Source organism: Bubalus bubalis, chromosome 16 (genome assembly GCF_019923935.1).
Source record: "Bubalus bubalis isolate 160015118507 breed Murrah chromosome 16, NDDB_SH_1, whole genome shotgun sequence".
NCBI classification, from domain to species: domain Eukaryota; kingdom Metazoa; phylum Chordata; class Mammalia; order Artiodactyla; family Bovidae; genus Bubalus; species Bubalus bubalis.
The window spans coordinates 3,246,673-3,268,344 of record NC_059172.1 but is presented as its reverse complement, the minus strand read 5'-3'; the positions used below and the strand labels follow the sequence as shown (position 1 = coordinate 3,268,344).

At 53.3% G+C, this 21,672-nt stretch overlaps 1 protein-coding gene across 1 annotated transcript in view; it reads right to left on the bottom strand.

Annotated features, from left to right (window-relative positions):
- SLC43A1 (solute carrier family 43 member 1) overlaps window positions 1–21,672 on the bottom strand; it is a 30,360-nt gene that overhangs the window by 7,845 nt on the left and 843 nt on the right. The window contains 7 exon segments of the mRNA XM_025266021.3: window positions 1,611–1,786; window positions 3,147–3,280; window positions 5,311–5,403; window positions 8,676–8,752; window positions 8,884–8,939; window positions 9,051–9,228; window positions 20,868–21,034. Of these exon segments, the coding sequence (XP_025121806.3) occupies window positions 1,611–1,786; window positions 3,147–3,280; window positions 5,311–5,403; window positions 8,676–8,752; window positions 8,884–8,939; window positions 9,051–9,228; window positions 20,868–21,021 (868 nt within the window). The 5' untranslated portion in view covers window positions 21,022–21,034.

Sequence of the window (21,672 nt, the reverse complement as noted above, 5' to 3'; positions counted from 1 at the left end):
TTCTCCAGGCAAGAACACTGGAGTGGGTTGCCATTTCCTTCTCCAATGCATGAAAGTGAAAAGTGAAAGTGAAGTCACTCAGTCGTGTCTGACTCTTTGCGACCCCACGGACCACAGCCTACCAGGCTCCTCCATCCATGGGATTTTCCAGGCAAGAGTACTGGAGTGGGGTGCCATTGCCTTCTCCGCCTGGTAATAACTCTGGCTACTATTTACTAGGCACTTGCCGTGTGCTACACACCTGACATGCATCATCCCATGTTATGAAACTGTGCTGTGCTTAGTCGCTCAGTCGTGTCCAACTCTTTGCAACCCCACAGACTATATCCCACCAGGCTCCTGTCCGTGGGATTCTCCAGGCAAGAATACTGGAGTAGGTTGCCTTGCCCTCCTCCAGGGGATCTTTCCAACCCAGAGAGTGAACCCAGGTCTCCCGCATTGCAGGTGAATTCTTTACTGTCTGAGCCACCAGGGAAGCCCAAGAATATTGGAGTGGGTAGCCTATCCCTTTTCCAGGGGATCATCTAGACCCAGGGATGGAACCCAGGTCTCCCGCACTACAGGCAGCTTCTGTACTACAGCCCAGTGTGCCACACATCCGACAGATGGGGAACTGCAGCTCAGAACAGCCAGTGACCTGCCCAAGGTTCCAGGGCTGGGAGCTGCAGGTCAGATGGACTCAGCTCAAGCCCGTAACAGCTCTGCCTGGGGGACCCATCGTGGGGACCACCTCAGAACCTCACAGCATGCCTCAGTTTACAGAGAGCTCATGTTCCTCCCTTCATTCAATCCTCCCAACTAACTTCCCTGTGAGGTGGGTGTTCTCAGTTCAGTTCAGTCGCTCAGTCGTGTCCGACTTTGCGACCCCGTGGACTACAGCTCGCCAGGCCTTCCTATCCATCACTAACTCCCGTAGTTTACTCAAACTCATGTCCATTGAGTCGGTGATGCCATCCAACCATCTCATGCTCTGCCGTCCCCTTCTCCTCCCGCCTTCAATCATTCCCAGCATCAGGATGTTCTTAGTGCTAGCTTAAGGGACAGGGAAGTGGGGTTAAGCGACCCACCCAAGTCACGTGGCCCGGAACCGAGGAGTGGGACTCAAACCCCCATCTCGGGACTCCCATCCGTCTTCCCCGCACCTCCCGGCTGACGCCCCGCCAAGCGGCCGGGCGGGAGGCAGGCGCAGCTCCCCGACGCGGCCAGCAGGGGCGCCAACCAACCGGGGCGCGCGGACCCAACCTGGTGGAAGGTTCCCCGGGGGACTTCTGACCCAAGAGGCTTGGAGGTTGCAGGGAGCCCAGCGGAAAGAAACCCGCTCTCCCACAGGCCTGGAAGGGACCTGCCCGATTCCGGAAGCGGCCCGGCCGAGGACCCATGAACCCGAGCATCCTAGAGTTCTCTGAGCTTCGACTTTGCCCCCGTTCTAGAAACGGGAGGCGGGCCCACCTGTCCGGCGAGGGAGGCGGAGCGGGGGGCGGAGGGGGGGCGGGGGAAACGGGTGTTGTGAGAACTCAGGACGGAAAATGAGCACCCAGGCAAGGGGGCTCACTCCCCGTGAGGCCCCGGCCTCTCCACCCGCCGAGGCCAGCCCGGGACCGGAGACTCACTCTCAGCAGAGCTCTCTGCGCTGCCGCGCACGTCCTGGGATGAGATAAAGAGGACCCCCTCCTCCAGGCTGGGGGCCTTCTGGCTCAGCCGCTGGCCCACCGTGCTGACGTAGGAGTAGAATCGGTCCCCGGTCACCCTGTGGTCCAGGGCCAGCTCTCTGAGCTTGGTCTTCTCCCTGCCGGGAGCCGGGCAGCAGCTCGTGGGAAGCAGCCCCACGGAGCCCTACCTCCGCATCCTGCCTCTGGCGGCTGCTGTCCTGGGGGTGCAAGTCCCCTGCACCCAGCACTGACGTGCTCTGCAGCGCGGGGCTTCTGTTTGCGCGGCTCAGCACCCGCTAAGTGAAGGGTGGATGAAGCCGCTTTCCACTTAGGCTGTTGCCTTGGAGGCCGCCCTAAGGACCCAGATTCTGGCGAGGGACCGGGCAGAGGGAAGGATAGATTAGGAGTCTGGGATTCACATATACACACTGCTCTACCTCAACATAAAACAGAGAACCAGCAGAGACCCACTGCCTAGTACAGGAAAACAGACCCAACATTTTATAACAACCTAGCAGGGAAGAGCATCAGAAAAAGAATAGATGTGTATCTGAATTACCCTGCTGTACACCTGAAACCAACACAACATTGTAAATCAACTATACTTCAATAAACACATTTTTTTAAAAGAAGAACTCAGGCTCTGAAGTTCTTTCTTCCTTTTGGCTGCACCATGCAGCTTGTGGGATCTTGGTTCTATGACCAAGGATTGAACTCAGGCCCTTGGAAATGAAGGCATGGAATCCAGGGGAGTCCCAGGTTCTGGAGTCCTGATCCCAACCTTAGAGTCACCGTGCGGCCCCCACCCCCGCCCCGCTCCAATGGTGTGACTCCAGGAAAGTGCTGTGTGCCCCTGAGCCTGTTAGGAATGGAGTTAATATCAGAACCCACGTCCTGAGTCTGAGAATGACCACTGGGCGCAGGGCGTGGCACACAGAGGGCGCTCGATCAGTATCAGCTATTTGACTGGCGCCCGAGGTGCTTGGCTGCGGAGCATCACCCAGTGCCCTGGGGAACTGACAGGGGCAGTGTGTGTGTGTGTGTGAACTGACAGGGCGAGGTGTGTGTGTGTGTGTGTGTGTGTGTGTGAACAGATGGGGTGGGGTGTGTGTGTGTGTATAAGTTGACCTTCAGGTTGCCCCACAAGGGGTGGGACATCATTCCTTTGCAGACCCCTTTTCTGGGTCCCCGTGGCATGTGGCACTGTGGCAAGCATCCCTGCCACTCTGACCCCATCCTCCAGCCTGGACAGAAGGATAGCACTCCCCACGTCCGGCTGCCAGCATCATGCCCCAGCCATGCAGAACACCTGCAGGGGGTCAGATTGGCCCAAGGTTCAGGTGAGAAAGCAGAGCTCGGAAAGCTCAGGTAGTCCGCAGAGCTCGGTTTCCCTGACTCCCGAGCTGCTTCTAGCATCACGGCACCACACCCGGCTTCCAGGTCTGCAAGTGGGGTCTCCTCCCATCTCCCCCTCCCCCTACCGCCACAGTTGCTCACTTGTAGTTGACTTCCTCGGGGGAGGGAAAGGCTTCCCTGGGCCAGTTGAAGGCGCAGTTCAGAAAGATGAGGCAGGCCAGGCCCGACCAGGCGAACATAATGGCCATGAAGGACACACCGGCATTGTAGATCAGCTGTGGGGGGAGCAGGGAGGCCCGTGGCAGAAGCTGCCGGGCCCCAGGCCCACCCCCTCCAGCCAGAGCCATAACCCAGGCCCCAGAGGCCTCCAGGAAGGTCTTTTCGAGCCCACCCCATGTGCCCAACTCTCAGATGAAAACACCAAGGGCAGACGCTAAGACCGGATCTAGAAGTCCCACCGCCCTCTCCCTTTTTCATCCCTATCCCTCCCAAGAGTGACGTGATTCCCAGCAGATGCCGAAGAGGCTGGCCACAAGCTCAACGTGTCTTTGGAATCTCAATTTTTATCTTAAGAAGATACACCAGTGTTGCCTTTGACTCCACACACGTGCTCGTTTTCACACACGTTTCATTTTCATGGACAAGAGAATAGGGTGGAAGCTCCCAGTCATGTTTGTCCTGCCCCTTCCTGCCGCCCTCCCTGGGGGAAAGACAAAACCTCCACCGGAGAAGTCTTAGCTCAGCTCTCACAGGTGTGGCGACCCGGGAGGCAGGATGCTGTGCAGCCTCAGGGCCAGCAGGCTCTGTCCTGACCAATTCTGTGCCCATGGGTCAGCCCCGCGGGTGAGGCAGCTGGGTGGGCGGAGCTGTCCTGCCTGCCACCCTCTGCCCGGGAGGACCACTGTCTGAACTGGTCCCAGGTCCCTGCTCTGAGCTCCGGCTCTGCCAGGGAAAACCGCTCCTCCTGGGCTCCAGCTTCAGGGCTCTTTTCTTCCCGGGAGCAGGACAGAGCTTCAAAGGGCCACACCCCAAGGGTCTGGCTCCTCAAATCGCTCTGCCTTAGTGGAGGGAAGGGAGACCTCCCCCCTTCCAGGCCTGGTCCTGCCTGAACAACTGTCAGCCACCCCATCAGTGCGGACTGCACCACCACTGAGACGGAGGCTGAGCAAAAAGTGAAGGTGCTCAGTGGTGTCAGACTCTTTGCGACCCCATGGACTGCAGCACACCAGGCCTCCCTGTCCATCACCAACTCCCAGAGTTTACTCAAACTCAAGTCCATTGAGTCGGTGATGCCATCCAACCATGGTATCTTGCCTGTTCACGTGATGCCAGTCCCTGTGTACCAGCTACTGCCCTGTCCTATGGTGCTTTTCCAGCTACTCCACTATAAGATTAAAAGTGGTGTTCTTTCTTTTTTGTGTTTGCTTGTTTTTTAATGTGTTATTTATGTGAGAAGTATCATAGACCTATTACACACCTGTTACACTACTATACAAATAGTGTCAGTCCTATTTCACATACAGCCAATTGTATTAGTTGGGTATGGAGGCTAACTTTTTTGGCCTTGCAAACAAACAGGACTTACACACATGCTCTTGAAATGGAACTCACTCCTTTGCAGGGGACTTACTATAATAAATTAACTCCCCAGAGCAGACTCTAAAGAGCATGCTTTGGCCCAGCTGAGAAGGTCATTTGACATCAGAGGCAGGAAGGAGGCCCCAGGTTTGCCCAGAGTGAGAACGCAGGCCTTCTGGCTCTAGGTGGACCTGTCTTGCAGCTGGCCTCGCCTGGACTAGCTTGGCGACCTCAGGACCCAAATCGCCCAGCCTCTCCAGGACAGGAAAAGGAGATGTGACATGAAAAGTGGGGTGACGTCCAAGAGCCCAGGGCCTGGAAGGCATGTAAAGGGGTTGTTTTTGATTCCGCAGGTGAGAGAGCAGGTGGGTGAGCTAGTTCTCCATCTAAGATCATTCTGGAAATCATGCAGATGATCGCTCAGAGAAGGAAAACACTGGAGGCAAGGAGACTGGCTGAGAAAGCACTGGCCTGGGAGGCAGCATGAAGGCCTGGACTCAGATGACGGGAAAGAAAAGGATAACAGAGACCCGCTGGTCTGCAGCAGCACCGGGCTCTTCCTACAACGCCCCGGGGCTTGTCCCTGTGGAGGCGTGAGCTGACCTCCGCCTGGCAGGAGATGGGTCACCAGACGTACCAGCCACCAAGCACCCAGTTCTTGTCTCAAGGCAGAAAGAAGACCAAGCAACCTCACGGACCTCCACCCACTCCCTGAGCAGCCTCATACCTTGATTCCTGGGTACGTGATGGCAGAAGAGGCGTAGGAGCCGATCATGAGGGCCATGAACGTGGAGCGCAGGCTCCCAAACATGTTGGGCAGCTGAGAGAGGAGATGGGTGCTCGTGAGCAGGGGAGACCCTGATACCCGCCCAGGGCTCCCCTTGCCCTGCTTGGAAAAGCTTGGAAGCCTCTAATCCCAGCAGTCCTCAAAGCGAGCTCCAGGAACATGTGCCCCAGAGTCACAACAGAAAAGTTCTAAGGCAAAATCAATGAGGGAAACTGCTGTCACCCCCTCCCACACACAGCATGTGTGCTAAGCCACTCAGTCGCGTCTGACTGTTTGCGATCCTATGGACTGCAGCCCAGCAGGCTCCTCTGTTCTTGGGACTCTCCAAGCAAGAATACTGAAGCGAGTTACCATGCCCTCCTCCAGGGAATCTTCCCGACTCAGGGATCAAACCCGTGTCGCCTGTGTCTCCTGCATTGACAGGCAGGTTCTTTACCACTGAGCCACCTGGGAAGCCCTCCTCTGCCACCACCCCCCCCCACACACACACAGAAGTGCCTGCAAAGAGAAATTCTGTTTAACCCCAGGGTTTTCCAAGTTAGGTACTTATGGAGTCCCTTAATCATGACTTGCCTCTTAATAAGCCATGGTTAGGTATTTAAGAAATACCAATCTAGAGCAACTCCTTTGATAGCTGAGCACTGGGACTCAGAAAGGGAAAGAAATGTACTTAAGTTCACAGAGCTCATTAGTGACTTTCTCCCCAGTTCTGGCCATACAAGCTCTATCCCAGACCCCAAGGTTGTGACTACCAGGATGGTGCCTTTTAACCTTCTCAGTAGCCCCAAAGGCCACAGTCCATGGTTTCAACTGAGCCAGGACAGGTAACAGGAGGGCTTGGGAGTGGAGGATGGGAGTAAGGGAGGGGATAGGGCCAGGGCCAGGGCCAGGCCTGTGTCCAGAAGAGGAAGCTCTGACACGCCAAGCAAGCCCAGAATTCCCACCGGTAGAGAACTGGTCATGCTTTTTCTAGTAAGCAGCCTGAGGTGACCTCTAAAAATGGTGCGCTATTCTCTTGACCCAGAAAACCCCACAAAATCATGCAAATCAGGAAGTTCAGATCTGCAATTCACTTTAAGAACACTCATGAAACTGCTCAGGCCATTAAGGGTATGCACATCTGAAAAACCCCCAAGTATCTGAAGGATGTCACTTTAAAGAAGCAATGTGTGCCATTCTGTCGTTACAGTGGTGGAGTTGGTAGATGTCCATGGGACAAACGGTGGGGCTGGACTCGGGGTCGGTGGCCCCACAAGAGTGCTGAATTTTTACTGCACGTGCTCAAAAATACAGAGAGTAATGCTGAACTGCAGGGCTTAGGTGTAGATTTTCTGGTCACTGAGCACATTCAGGTGAACAAAGCCCCAAGGATGTAGCAAAGGACTTACAGAGCTCATGGTGGGATCAACCCATACACGAGCTCTCCTTGCCACACTGAGAAGATCCTTACTGAAAAAGAACAGATGGTTCCTAAAACGAAAGAGGAGGCTGCACAGAAGGAAAAAAATTTCCGAGGAGAAACTGAAGAAAAAAAAGGCCAAAAGCTTATGGCCTGGGGAATAAATGCCACAAAAAATAAATGCAAATAATAGTTAAAAAAAAAAAAGGAGAACGACTGGTCTTCTGTTTACTGGCCTGAGCCAGAGTCCGAGCACCTGGAAGGAGGGGAAAGCAGAGTCGGGTATCCCCCACCCCGACCCCTACTCCTCACTGCCAGTCCACAGAAACCCCCGGCTGGAACAGTCTTAGATGCCACACAGGGCTAAAACCCTCTCCGCAGAGGGGAAAACGTGAGGCTCAGAACGTATCTGAAACAGCTCTGGAGAGGAAGGGAAATAAACACAGAGACATCCACAATCTCCATCAACCTCCACACGGCTGGGAAACAGAGGCGGGGCCGGGATGACCCTACTCGGGCAGGGGTTTCCCCGGCAGCCTGGCTCTGCAAGGCACGCTTGCCAAGGACGCTAGAGAAAGCGCCAGGGCCGGGCGAGTGGCCCGCGCCGCGGCGCTCCGCAGTCGTGCCCTCCCACCCGCCTCCCACCAGAGTCCGAGCTCCATCTCCGCCCAACACGGCCTGGGCCGGCCTAGCTAAGCCGACGCTGCACTGGACTTCCGGCCGGGATCCGCGCCGGCGAGCCAGCTCCGAGGCCGGGGTTGTAACCCGGCCCTGCCATTGGCTGGAGATTACTAAAGGCGGGGCGGGGGCGTGACCGGACCCGGCCCTGCCATTGGCTGGAAAATTACTAACAGCGGAGCGGAGCGGGGGCGGGGCCGAAGTCGGGCCCTACCATTGGCTGGAGATTACTAACGGCGGGACGGGGGCGTGGCGTCCCCTGGGCCCCCGGGAAGGGTTCGAGGTCAGGCCCCAAGGGCAGGGGAGAGGAGGGTTTCGGGGCCCTGAGCCAAGCTGCATGGAGCGGAAGAGGGGCTGCGTAGTGCGGCGGGGAGGAGGGGACCCGCTTCCTCAGGGAGTTGTGAAATGTCCTGGGCTGGAATTAAAGGCAGCTGCTGGGTGCGGTGAAATTCAGCCAGAACACCCAGTCTGGCGGTCAGGCGCTCTCCTCTAAGATAAACAGCCCGGGGCAGCCCAGTCTGCAGCCCCTCCCAGCACCACGGAGGCTACCCATAAGCCTCCATCCCTTCTGCTCACTCATTCACACACACACACACACACACACACACACACACACACACACTCAGAGTGACACACGCCAAGCACCGCGTACGAGGCCGAGCCAGGCAAAAAGGCCCTCTTTGAAAGTCAAGCACCGTCAAGCCTCGGCAGTTTTGTGTGGTTCAGTCTAACACACCGACAACCACATTAACCTGCCACGGACCGCACGGTAGTACACCATGTGGCAAACACACACCCGTGGTCTCAAGCTGCGGGCCACTCTTACTTCCGCATCACCCAGGTTTATTCTTTCCAGCATTCAGGACAGCACACATTAGTTTACTTGTTTTTAGGGTTGTCTGTTCCCCCAACCCCTGAACGTAAAGTTCCAGAAAGCGGAAGTTATCAATTCTGTCTGTGCCATGGCCCCAGTGCCTAGGATGGAGTTCGACAGATGTATGGGCTTGGGAAACACACACACACATACACACACACCCAGAATCCACACTGACAGCCTCATCTACACACACAGCCTCACACCCACCCTTCTCTGATACACACACACACACACACACACACACACACACGTCTTTGATCTGCATCCCTCTCCACCCTCACCCTCGCTCACCCTTACCGCCCACCCCACTCCTGGGTACCTTGCTGCCAAGTCAGGGCCTGTCATACTCACTGTGAGTGAAGAGAAGGTTAGGCAGATGCCACTGAAACTATTCATGGACAGTGCCAGGAATATCAGCGGAGACAGAACTGGGAAGGGGAGAGAGATGGATGAGGGCCTCTGGGGAGCTGGGGGAGGCTAAAAGCAGGAGCTGGGGCACCATCCACCTTCATCCCACCCATTTTCTTCCTGTGGGGGCACAAGATGTCAGACATCTCACCTTTGGTGTTCCAAGAGGCCAGGGCCATGAGGGAGCAGGATGCAGCGAAGCAGGCACTATGGAGAAGCAGGGAAAGGGGAGCGGTTGCCTCCCTCCCCCTGCAGCACCATCCCACCCTCCAGCCCCTCGCAGCCCCTTCCAGCTCCCCCACAGCCCAACCGCCTTACCTGCCCATCAGCCGCATGGGCCGGGGGCCAAAGCGGTCCATGAGGAACCCCAGCGGCAGGGTGGTGGCGCTGAGCAAGAAGGAGCCAATGGTGAAGCCCAGGTTGAGCATCTCTTCCTGCTGGTTGCAGCTGGGCCATCCATGCGGCTCATCCTGGGTGGTGTTGGTGGTGTTCTCAGCTGAGGAGGGGGGAGGAGAGGCAGCATGTGACCGCGGGAACCATCCCAGGAGCACGTGCTGGGATCAGGGGTCCGGCCCCCCAGTGCCCGGGCCTCTGCTTGCCTGCTGACCAGGGGACTTTGGAATCATACCTACTCTGATGGGGAAGGGGCTCCATAAATGGTAGCAACAGGTATTGGGCTTCCCTGGTGGCTCAGTGGTAAAGAATCTGCCTGCCAATGAAGGAGACCTGGGTTTGATCTCTAGGTCAGGAAGATCCCCTGGAGTAGGGACAGGCTACTCGCTTCAATATTCTTGCCTGGAGAATTCAATGGACAGAGGAGCCTGGTGGGCTATAGTCCATGCAGTCGCAAAGAGTCAGACACGACCGAGTAGGCATGCATGCAGTATATGACCCAGGGTGGGTCACACATCCAACCTGAGGCCTCAACTAGCTTGAACAGGATAACACACATCGAAGTATTTACTGCACTGAAATATTCACTCAGTGTCCAAGGTTAAGGGGTGGTAGATCCGCAACAGGAAGCACCCGTGAGTCTGGGACAGCTTCAGTGAGTGACGTTCGAATGATATAACAAGAATTCCCTTAAAACTTAGAGGTTCCTTTCCCCATAAATGCATTCTGATAAAGTAATAGCTCGTATTTTTAGATTAATTAATTTGGCTGCGCTGCGTTCCCTGACCTCGGATTGAACCTGGCCCCCCTGCAGTAGGAGCATAGAGTCTTAGCCACTGGACCTCCGGGGAAGTCCCCCAAGAGCTAATATTTGTTGAGCATTTAACCATGTTCTAGGCATATTCTCAACAGTCACTGTATTAACTCATGACAGTCCCAGCAGTTAGCTAATTAAGTTATCTCCACTCTCCAGATAAGGAAACCAAGATACAGAATTTGGAGCATGGCACTGCCCTACAGGACTCCTCCAGAAGTCATCCCCCAGGTAAGATACCACCTGGGAGCTGTGACAGGTTAGAGAGAAAGGCTGACGGTGGGGGAAGGAGGAGGTTTTCACTTCATTCAAGGCTCAGTGAACTGTGAGGCTGGGACTCCCCTCCATCCTATTTTCACCGAGGCATCGTGGCCAAGGGCAAAGTCAGGGTGCTCCTGGAGGACAGACAGACCAGGGTCTGAATTCCCACCCCCCCCCACTGGCTGTGCAACCTTGGGCAAGTGACTTCCTCTCTTTGAGGCTTGGGCCCCTTGCCTGAAACAGGGAGTGGAGAATGGCTAACCCAGGCTCCTTAGGATATTCAGCTGGAGAAGGGGTGCAAAGAGCTCTGTACTCGGCCTGGCCCCAAGAAGATGCTCCCGGAACAGCTGATGAAGGGGTCAATGGTGGTCCACAATCTGGGAGCCTCTTCTCCATGTGCTGGAGACCCCACAGTGAATAAGACAGCTCTCAGCTCTCACGGGGTTTGTACTAGATAATAATCAAGTGGACACTGACAGACAGAAAGTTCCCAACAAACGGACCTCAGGTTGCAAACGTGCGTTCCGTAAATGTCAGGCGTGAGTGACCTGGCAGCTTGCCCTCTGTCTCCTACTGCTGACGACCCTTCAGCTCCACCGTCTCCCACCTTTTCTCCCTCCTCCAGTCAGTAGCTTTTCTTGCCCGTTCACTCGATGCCAGCCCCTGTGTGCCAGCTGTTGTTCTGTAGCACTGCACTTTTCAAGCGCGGTGCTGTGCTAAGTCACTTCCAGCCGTGTTCAGCTCTTTGCAACCCTATGGACTGTAGCCCGCCAGGATTTTCCAGACAAGACTACTGGAGTGGGTTGCCATGCCCTCCTCCAGGGGATCTTCCCGACCCAGAGATCGAACCCACGTCTCTCATGCCTCCTGCCTTGGCAGGCGGGTTCTTTACCACTGACGCCACCTGTACTGTAAACACTCAAAACATTTTCTATTTTGTGTTTGTTTTTAATGTATTATTTGTGTGAAAAGTATTACAAACCTATCACACACAGTACTACATAGCCGACTGTGTTGGCTGGGTACCTAGGCTAAGTTTTTGGACCTACTAACAAATAGACTTAAGAACATGCTCTTAGAACAGAACTCGGTGGTATGTGGGGGGTTCTTGTAAAGAGTAACAGGTGCTGTGCATGCTAAGTTGCTTCAGTTGTGTCTGACTCTGTGTGACCCCACAGGCAGTAGCCCCCCAGGCTCCTCTGTTCATGGGCTTCTCCCGGCAAGAATACTGGAGTAGGTTGCCATTCCCTTCCCCAGGGGATGCTCCTGGCCCTGGGGCTGAGCCCGCCTCTCTGTGCCTCCTTCACTGGCAGGCAGCTCTTCACCACCAGCACCAGCTGGGAAGCCCCTCTGGGGTTCAGGCTAGCCCCCCAATTTAGTGATCCTCATTGCCACTGTTTACTTCTCCACTGGGTTGCTCTGCACCTGTCCGTTCCACCTCCACACACTTCGGTGACGTCTACTACACAAAAGCACCATGATCTGACAGTAGGTAACAGAGGAAGAAACGCAGTGATGATTCAGACCAGAGGCTGCGAACAGGGGACCAGCAAGGAGCCCTGCAGGTGTTTTGCTTGGCTTGCAAAGTTTAACTGGGGGCCGTTTATTTATTCATCTAGCTGCACCACCGGATCTTAGTGGCGACCTGTGGGACCGAGCTCTCTGACCAGTCACTGAGCCTGACGCCCCTGCATTGGAGGTGTGGCGGCGTCTTAACCACTGGACGGGTGCCAGCTTAAAATCAGGAGTTATCATCTAAAAATCCCAAAGTCTGGCTTTTCTTTACCGTGTCAGAGATCTGGCCACTGCTGGAGGTGAGTGGCGGCCACTCCTTTTCGTCAGGGTCTGCCCTCTCTAAGTCACCTCCCTATTAGCTCTCCACCAGTCATCATCCTGTAGCTGCCCCGATAGGCCTAGTTATTATTATGGTTTTCATTGAAGTATACTTGACACATAATACATCAGTTTCACGTGTACAACACAGTAATTTGACATTTATATATACTGCAAAATGATCATGCCAATGTCTAGTTACCATCCGCCACCATACAAAGTTAATGTACTATTAGTAGCTGTATTCGCCTGCTGGATATTAACGCCCAACTGTTATTAACTGCCAGGGCCTCTGAGTCTGCAGCCACTGAATTAGACATGGGCCCTGCTCCTGAGTCTTTCACAATCGAATGATACTTTCTCTCACTAGCTCTCAGCTAATCAACATTGTGCCAGGCTTTTCCACATAGTATATCATTTAATCTTCATAACCCTAAGAAGTGAGTTCAGTGACCCCCACAGATGGTGAAGCTCTGAGAAACAAAGCAAGCCACACAGCTTCTTACAGGCAGGCCGAGTTCCAGCTCAAGACCTTCTCCAAAGTCACCACTTCCTGGTTGCTCCACCGGGCTGCTCTCTCCCGAACGGAGCAACTTAGTAAGTTTCTGAACCCAACGCTAGCGCTGGGCAGGACGTGCGTTCTTCCATGGGCGGAGAATTCTGGCCCAGAGGACAGCAAATAACTGAACGTCCATTAATGTATTCACTTCTCTGGTTTCAGTCGGTCTGCCTCTTGTGAGTTTGACTCACAGGAGCTAGTTGCTGGATGGATAAAGCCAGACCTTTTTTTTTATAATGTATTTTTTATGGCAGTATAATTGAGTTAGTTTCTGCTGTATAACAAAGTGAATCAGCTATACATATACATATATCCACTCTTTATTTTTAGAGTCTTTTCCCATATAGGTCATTACAGAGTATTGAGTTGAGTTCCCTGTGCTGTACCATAGCTATCTATTTTATTTATAGTATTGTGTATAAATTGATTCCAATCTCCCAATTTACCCCCTGCCAACCCTTTCTCCCTGGTAATGGTGAGTTTGTTTTCTACAGCTATGACTCTATTTCTGTTTTGTAAATGAGTTTGTTTATACCACTGTTTTAGATTAAGCCAGACTTCTGAAGCAAGAGGGGAGCCAGCCCAGGATGCAAAGACCTCTTAGACCTCTGTCTGTGTCAGTTACAACAGGAGAGGTCTTTGAAATCTAATTTCTCCCATTTTATAGACAAGCAAAGCATGAGGTGTGATGAGAGAAACGTATGCAGGAAGTTAATGACCGAGTTGGGCTCTGAAGTCAGAGACAACAGTGTTTCCCAGGCATGGTATGCATGGCATCTGCACACTCAAGTTGGGTTTAGAGGTACAGTTGACCCTTGAGCCACAGGGGGTTGGGGCATTAACCCGTCCTCCTCGCGTTAGAAAATCTGCCTGTAATTGAGTCAGCCCGACCTACTCGGGGTCCCTCCGTATCTGCGTTTCTGCAGCTGCAGATTCAACCCACCAGGAAGTGTGCAACCTTGTACGATTTACTACTGAAAACAATCCTGAGCGGTTCAAACCTGTGCTGTTCAAGGGTTAACTGTACAGGTTTCACAGTTGTTAGTTATTCGAAAGTATATCAAACACAATCATGTACATACGTACACATATGGAAATACACATCCCTTCATGGGTCACAGCCTCGCCCTGGGAAAGGGGCTTGTGTAACTCAGTGAAGCTATGAGCCATGCCATGCAGGGCTACCCAAGACAGACGGGCAACCTGATGCCAAGAGTCGACTCATCAGAAAAGACCCTGATGCTGGGAAAGACTGAGGGCGGGAGGAGAAGAGGGCAACAGAGGATGACATGGTTGGATGGCATCACTGATTCAATGGACATGAGTTTGAACAAGCTCTAGGAGATAGTGAAGGACACAGGACCCTGGCAGTCTACCAGGTCACAAAGAGTCAGACACGACTTGGTAACTGAACAACAGCAAAGAGATATATATGTATGACATGCATCTGTGAGTAACATCAAACCCAAGGTTCCAAGAATATCACACTTTAAACTGAGGCTTTTTTAGGGGGCTTCCCTGGTGGTCCAGTGGTGCCAACTCTGCTTTTCCAATGCAGGGAGTGTGGGTTCAATCCCTGGTTGCAGAACTAGGATCCCACATGCAGCGTGGCCAAAAACAAATAAATAAAATGAGGCTTTTTAGTATTACGTATAGCTGATTCACTTCGCTATACATCGGAAACTAACACAACCTCGTTAAGCAATTATATATACTCCAACAAAAAATAATTTAACAAAGGAAAAGAAAATGAGGCTTTTAAAACTTTTTTGTTTGTTTGTTTTCATGAGGCTTTTTAAGTGGACTGATTTAAAAGGGAATAGGAAGTAAATAATAGTACCTATGGCACACAGAATTGTAAAATCATGCAGGTGAACTGCAGATGAGAGGTCTGGGAAACACTGGACAGCAGGATGATTGTTTCTGGCTCCACTAGCTGAGCGGCCGGAACTCTGAGGCTCTGTTATCCCATCTGTGAAATGGGTTCAGTGGCTGCAACTGTAGAGGAGGGCTGTAGGGACTGCTGCACACACAGTACTCACAGAAAGATCCCATTTTCTTTGTCTCCCGGGTCTGTGAGCCCTTCCTCACCATCACCCCCTCCCCCCAGCCCCAAGATTCCCCACCCTGCAGCTGACAGCCACAGTCCCAAACACCCACAGGTCTGGGCTCTGGCTGGCCGTCTTGTCTGTAACAGGACTCCCACAGGAGGACTCTTGAGCTAAAGGCCATGGGAAAAGGTTCTGGGGTCCGATCTGAGGCTGAACACTCACTCTGCTCCGTATTTATTCGCTGTGTGACCTGGGGCAAATTACTTACCATCTCTGAGCTTCAGCTTTCTCCTCTTTGTTTTTAATATTTATTTTGTGCTTGTGTGCTCAGTCATGTCCAACTGTTTGCGACCCTGTGGACTATATATAGCCCTCCAGGCTCCATTTTATCTGGCTGTGCCAGGTCTTAGCTGTGGCATAAAAGATATTTAGCGGCAGCATTAATTGAAGTATTTGAGATCTAGTTCCCCAACCAGGGGTCAAACCCAGACTCCCTGCATTGGAAGCACGGAGTCTTAGCCACTGGACCACCAGGGAAGTTCCGGCTTGCTCTGCTACAAACGCAGAGCTGTTGTGAGGGTCTCACAACATCGTGCGATCTCTAAAGACCTCACTAGCAGTCAGTGCTCGGTGAGCGCTGGCCGCTGTTTCACTGTTGTGGCATTTATGCGGCATATGCAGTTGTGTATCGTCAACTGAATCGCCTCTGCCTCCCTTCTGAGTAACAGAGTCCTCTTTAGCTGCGATGCCCCTATGGGTGGGTGAGCCATCCACCAAAGCTGAGAAGAAAGAAAGGGGTGGTCAGGAAACCCCAAAGCCAATGCTAATAAGCGCCTCGATAATGAACTCAATGTCTGTTAAATGGCATCACTGGTCCTGAAGCAAGAGGGATAAGGGTTGTCCACTCCATGGCACAGACTTAGACATAGAGATCCAGAGACACTAAGGAACTTGCCTAAGGTCACACAGCAAATGCTGGGAGAGCTGGGCGCAGAACAAAATAAGAATGCACACCTGGAGTCTGAAATTTGTTTGCTGGCTCTCATTTCACTTTCCCAACAGCCTCATGAGGTAGGGATTGTCAGTCCTACTTTATATACAGGGTAATGGAGATATTAGTGGGCTTCCCGGGAGGCTCAGTGGTAAAGAATCTGCCTGCCAAGGCAGGAGATGTGGATTTGATCCCTGGGTTGGGAAGATCCCCTGGAGAAGGAAAGGGCAACCCACTCCAGGATTCTTGCCTGGGAAATCCCATGGACAGACGAGCCTGGTGGGCTACGGTCCATAGGGTCGCAAAAGAGTGGGACATGACATAGCGATTCAAAAACAACAACAACATTAAGAAAGGTGAGTAACTGGCTGCAGTCAGCCAAGCGGCATAGAGCAGATCGGGAAGCCACACTGTCTGCCTCCTCCCACACACAGTGGGGACGCAGAGTCCCGGCCTGAGTCTGTGTTCTTGGGACCCTGTCGAGGGAAGCTTCAAGAAGCAGAAAGCAGGTACACTGGGCAGAGCAGCAGGTACAGCAGCCCCCAGGAGCCAGACGTCTGGAGGCTGAAGTCCTCTGAATGAAAGAGAGCCCTGTTGTTCCCGCTTATCAGAGTGTTCATAAAGTTCTAAAACAAGGAGGGTTCACTCTGGTCACCGCTAGTGATCCCAAGGAACCAGGCTCCAACACACACTCACGTCTGGGCAACCCTAAACACCAGATGGCTACCTGACACCGTCCACAAAAAGTAAGTCCAAATGGATTAAAAATCTAAATGCGACAGCTAAAACTGTAAAACTCCTAGAAGAAAACACAGATGTGGATCTTGGTGATCCTAGATGAGGCGATGGTTTCTTACACATGACACCAAAGCACAAATGTCAAAACAAAAGATAGTTTGGACTTGACCAGTATTAAAACCTTTCATGCTCCAGACCAAATTTAAGGTTACCAAAGGGGAATGTGGGAGCGGGGAGAGGGATAAATTAAGAGTATGGGATTAGCAGCTACAAACTATTATCTACAAAACAGATAAATAACAAGGACCTACTGTATAGCACAGGGAACTATATATTCAATATCCTGTAATAAACCATCACGGAAAATAAAATGAAAAATAATTATATATATGTGTGTTTGTGTATCAACAGATAAAACTGCATCACTTTGCTGTACACCAGAAAGGAACAAAACACTATAAATCAGCTCTACTTCAGTTAAACAAAAAAAAGTTCTGTGCTCGGAAGAACACTATAAAGAATGTGAAAAGAGGGCTTCTCTGGTGAGTCAGGGGTAAAGAATCTGCCTGCCAATGCAGAAGACACGCGTTTGATCCCCGGGGGTGGAAGATTCCACCTGCGAGGAGCAGCTAAGCCCGTGTGCGCGGTGCCTATGGAGACTGTGCTCCAAAGCCCAGGAGCTGCAACTCCTGAGCCCACACACCCCAGAGCCTGTGCTCTGCAACGTCCCTGAAGTGACAAGCTCCTATATCTGGTAAGGGACTTGTACCTATAATACAAGGAACTCTTATAACTCAGGGATAAAATATAACCCACTTCAAAAATGGGGAACGGATCTAAATAGATGTCTCCAAGAAAAGATACATTAGTCGCCTAGAATACATGAGAAAGATGCTCAACCGTCACTAGCCGCCACCGCTGCCGCTGCTGCTGCTAAATCACTTCAGTCGAGTCCGACTCTGTGCGACCCCATAGACGGCAGCCCACCAGGCTCCCCCGTCCCTGGGATTTTCCAGGCAAGAGTACTGGAGTAGGGTGCCATTGCCTTCTCCGTAGCCGCTAGGGAAATGCAAATCAAAACCACAGAAAGAGAGCAATGTCCACAATAAAACAGATGAGAAATATCAAACATTGTCTAGGATATTGAGACGTTGGAACACACGTGCACTCCTGATAGGAATGGAAAATGGCAAACAGCTGGCAGTTCCCCCAATGTTAGAGTTACTCTATGGCCCAGCAGTTCCATATGGAAGGAAAGCACATGTTCACCCAGGACTTCAGCATGAGTGTTCACAGGAGCATCACCATAATAACCCCCAAATGGAAACAACCCAATGTCTAGCAACTGTTGAAGGGAGAAATAAAATGTGGTGGCAAAGGACTTGGAAAGGAACCACGTCTTGATACCCTTGCCAACACGAAAAAACCTTGAAAACATCATGCTAACAGGAACTAAAAAGCCTGTTGATGAAAGTGAAAGAGGAGAGTGAAAAAGTTGGCTTAAAGCTCAACATTCAGAAAACGAAGATCATGGCATCTGGTCCCATCACTTCATGGGAAATAGATGGGGAAACAGTGGAAACGGTGTCAGACTTTATTTTTGGGGAGCTCCAAAATCAGTGCAGATGGTGATTGCAGCCATGAAATTAAAAGACGCTTACTCCTTGGAAGGAAAGTTATGACCAACCTAGATAGCATATTCAAAAGCAGAGATATTACTTTGCCAACAAAGGTTCGTCTAGTCAAGGCTATGGTTTTTCCAGTGGTCAGGTATGGATGTAAGAGTTGGACTATAAAGAAAGCTGAGCACCCAAGAATTGATGCTTTTGAACTGTGGTGTTGGAGAAGACTCTTGAGAGTCCCTTGGACTGCAAGGAGATCCAACCAGTCCATTCTAAAGTAGATCAGTCCCGGGTGTTCATTGGTAGGAATGATGCTAAAGCTGAAACTCCAGTACTTTGGCCACCTCATGCGAAGAGTTGACTTATTGGAAAAGACTCTGATTCTGGGAGGGATTGGGGGCAGGAGGAGAAGGGGACGACAGAGGATGAGATGGCTGGATGGCATCACCAACTCGATGGACGTGAGTTTGCGTGAACTCCGGGAGTTGGTGATGGGCAGGGAGGCCTGGCGTGCTGTGATTCATGGGGTCGCAAAGAATCGGGCACGACTGAGCGACTGAACTGAACTGAACTGAACCCTAACGCAAGATCACCTGTTATAAGATGCAATTTACATGAAACATTCAGAATAAGCAAGTCTGTGTCTGTCATAGCATATCTGTAACAGAAAGTAGACGAGGGGTTGCCTTGTGCTGGGGGGGTGAAAGAAGAGGCAGTGGGGAGTGGGTACTGCTGTTGGATCCAGGGTGAATTTAGGGGGCAAAGAAAATGTTCTAAAAGTGGTTGTGGTGATGGTGGAACAACTCTGAATAAATTAAAAACCATTAACTTGTATCCTTTTTTTTTTCCTGGCCATGCTGGGTCCTCGTGGCTGCACGCAGTCTTCCTCTGGATGTGGTGAACAGCGGTTACTCTAGTGGCTGTGCGGGGCTTCTCTCTGCAGTGGCTTCTCTTTGGGGAGCAGAGGCTCTAGAGGCTCTAGGCCCACCTGCCCCACGGTATGCGGGATCTTCCTGGACCAAGGATGGAACCTGTGTCCTCTGCATTGGCAGAAGGATTCTTAACCACTGGACCACCCGGGAAGCCCCAGCTTGTGTACTTTCAATGGGTGAATTGTAAGCTATGAGACTTCTATCTTAATCAACCTCTATCCATATTTTTGAAAAGCTGGACGATGGGCAGCAAGAGGGAAGGAGTTTTACAGGTGACGGAAATACTCTAAATATTGAATGTGGTGATGGTTCCTAATGTGTGTAAATTTGTCCAACCTCATCAGAATGTGTGATGTAAATTAATCTTCAATAAAGTTGATAAAAACACGTGCAGAGGGCTGGAAGAAGCCACTGGACAGGCAGAGACAGGCATCAAGGCCAGGAGGCAGCAAAGGGCAGGTCTCCCCAGTGTCCAGGGCAAACAGCTCAGCGCAGACCTGGACTCCTGGCCTCCCCTGGCACAGGGATGCCCCGGGCCTCTGCCTGGCTCTCCCAGCCACCCTGGGATGCCCAGCACGCCACCCCAAGCCAGCACCTCCTGACCCAGCCTGCCCTTGCTAGCCAGCTGCCAGCTTGAATCCCCACCTCCTCGGGCGCCCCATCAGGTTGTGCATGCCCACGCATCCTGCACCCCACCTGCTGCTTACAGATTAGTCGGGCGGGGTGCAGAAATCAAGGGCGCCCCAGCTCCACCCCCGCAAAGGCAACGGTTTTCTCCCACAGCCAAGGCAGGCTGCAGGGAGTGAAGTCAGGAGCTGCGAGAAGCCAGGAAGGACACTCACACGGATCACGTACTGTTCCCTCTCACTGCATAGACACTGCTCTTCTTCCCACTTTGCAGACCAGGTGTCTAAAGCTCAATGGTTTAGCTCGTGTTCGTGCTCTCTGCAGTCATGCCCAACTCTCTGCGACCCCATGGCCCGCCAGGCTCCTCTGTCCATGGGATTCTCCAGGCAAGAATACTGGAGTGGGTTGCCACGCCCTCCTCCAGGGGATCTTCCCAACCAGGTATCACCCTTGCCCCTTACTTATGCCTCTTGCATTGGCAGGCGGGCTCTTTACCACTAGTGCCACCCAGGAAGCACTCAGCACTTTGGAGACCTTGCCAGTGTCAGCCAGCTCCTGGGATTCTAACCCAAGCTGGCCCTCCTCCAAAGCCAGTTCCTCAGCCAGGCGTTTGGAGGAAGAGGATAAGCAGGCCAGGGCCAAACTCCACATCCCTCCAGCTCCTTGGGCTGAGCCTGTCAGTTCAGCGCCCTCCTTCCCAGAAAAGAAAGATCCCCGTGTCAGACGGGAGGAGAAACTCAACTCCCAGGCAGCAGGAGGGGCAACTCCTTGTCTCCCGGCACTTGAAGACAGCCAGGGTTCCCCAAGATTGCTAGAATTGTCACTCCAGCCTTCAGGGCCCTTCACACAAAGCCCAGGTGACCAAAATGGGAAACAGACCCCCATGAGCTGGGGCCCTAGAGGAAATGAGGCTACTCACTTTGTATAAGAGGTGACTCGAGGCCTCCAAGAGCCTGGAAAAGGAGGCACACCAACCCCCACCCTCCACCACCTTGACGATCAAATCCAGCTTGAAGACTCTCCTTTGCCTCCTTCAGCCTGACAATAGCCCCAGCAAGAAAACCCTCACTCAGCTAGCAGCTGCAGTGCGTCTTGCTCTAGACCTGAGATTGCCAAAGGCTCCCACCTGGAACCCGGATGCCCGCAGGACGCTTGGGTTTCAGTGCAAATGGAATTTGGTTAGTGGGTTCTTCTCTAGAGAAAGTTTGGAGGAGACGTGGGGGTGCCCAAGCCCCTGCAGGGTGCTGGGTCTCCGGCCTCGGCCGGCGCCCCCTGTCCCCGTCTGCCGCCCCCGCTGGTCCTTTCTTGGGGTACCTGAGCACATGCTGGAGTAGAAGCCCTCCTTCTTGAGCATAATCAGCAGGGAGCTCCAGCCCAGGAGCACTGCGGAGAAAAAGAGGTTCTCCAGCACCGCGGTGCACGCCATCCACCAGCGCCGCCGGTACGCCTGCTCCAGCGTGGGGGCCATCCCGGTGGCCAGCCTGCCGGGGCACAGAGGACTAAGCCAAGCGCCCAGAGGACCCTGAGAAGCAACCTGTATCGTGGGGGCTCTAGAGACCCACCTTGAGCCCGCCCGCTAAGGGGGGACGCCCTTCACGGAGGCCCCCATCGCGTCCTGGGCTTCCCAGCGGGTCTCGACGAGCTGGGTCTGGGCGCACGGGCAGCGCCGGAAGCGCTGGGGTCCCCCACGCCCCCCGGGTCACTATCAGGGACCGGAAGGTCCTGTCTGCGCGCCACGGACTCCTGGCGCGCCTCCAGGCTTCTCCACCGAGGCCCAGGCACGCGGTGCCCGGCTCCCGGCGTCCAAACCCGCGCTTCCCCGAGTCCCTAGAGGTCAGCAAGGGGCAGGGCGCGCTCTGAAGCCGCCGCCGGCCGCCAGCCAGCCTCCAGCTCCAGGAAGGACCCCCCGAGGAGAGCAGGAGGAGGAAGGGGAAAGTCCGATAGCAGCCCCAGGACACCCCCCGCCTCCCTCCGTCTTCCCGTGGCCCCGGGGAGACCACTCCTCTCCCCCGGGGCCGGGCTCCCGCGGGCCCTGCCCCTTCCCGCGCCGGGCGACCCAAGTGTCCGTGGGCTCTCGCTCCCGGCCCGCAGTTGCCACGTGGAAGGCGCCCCAGGCGGG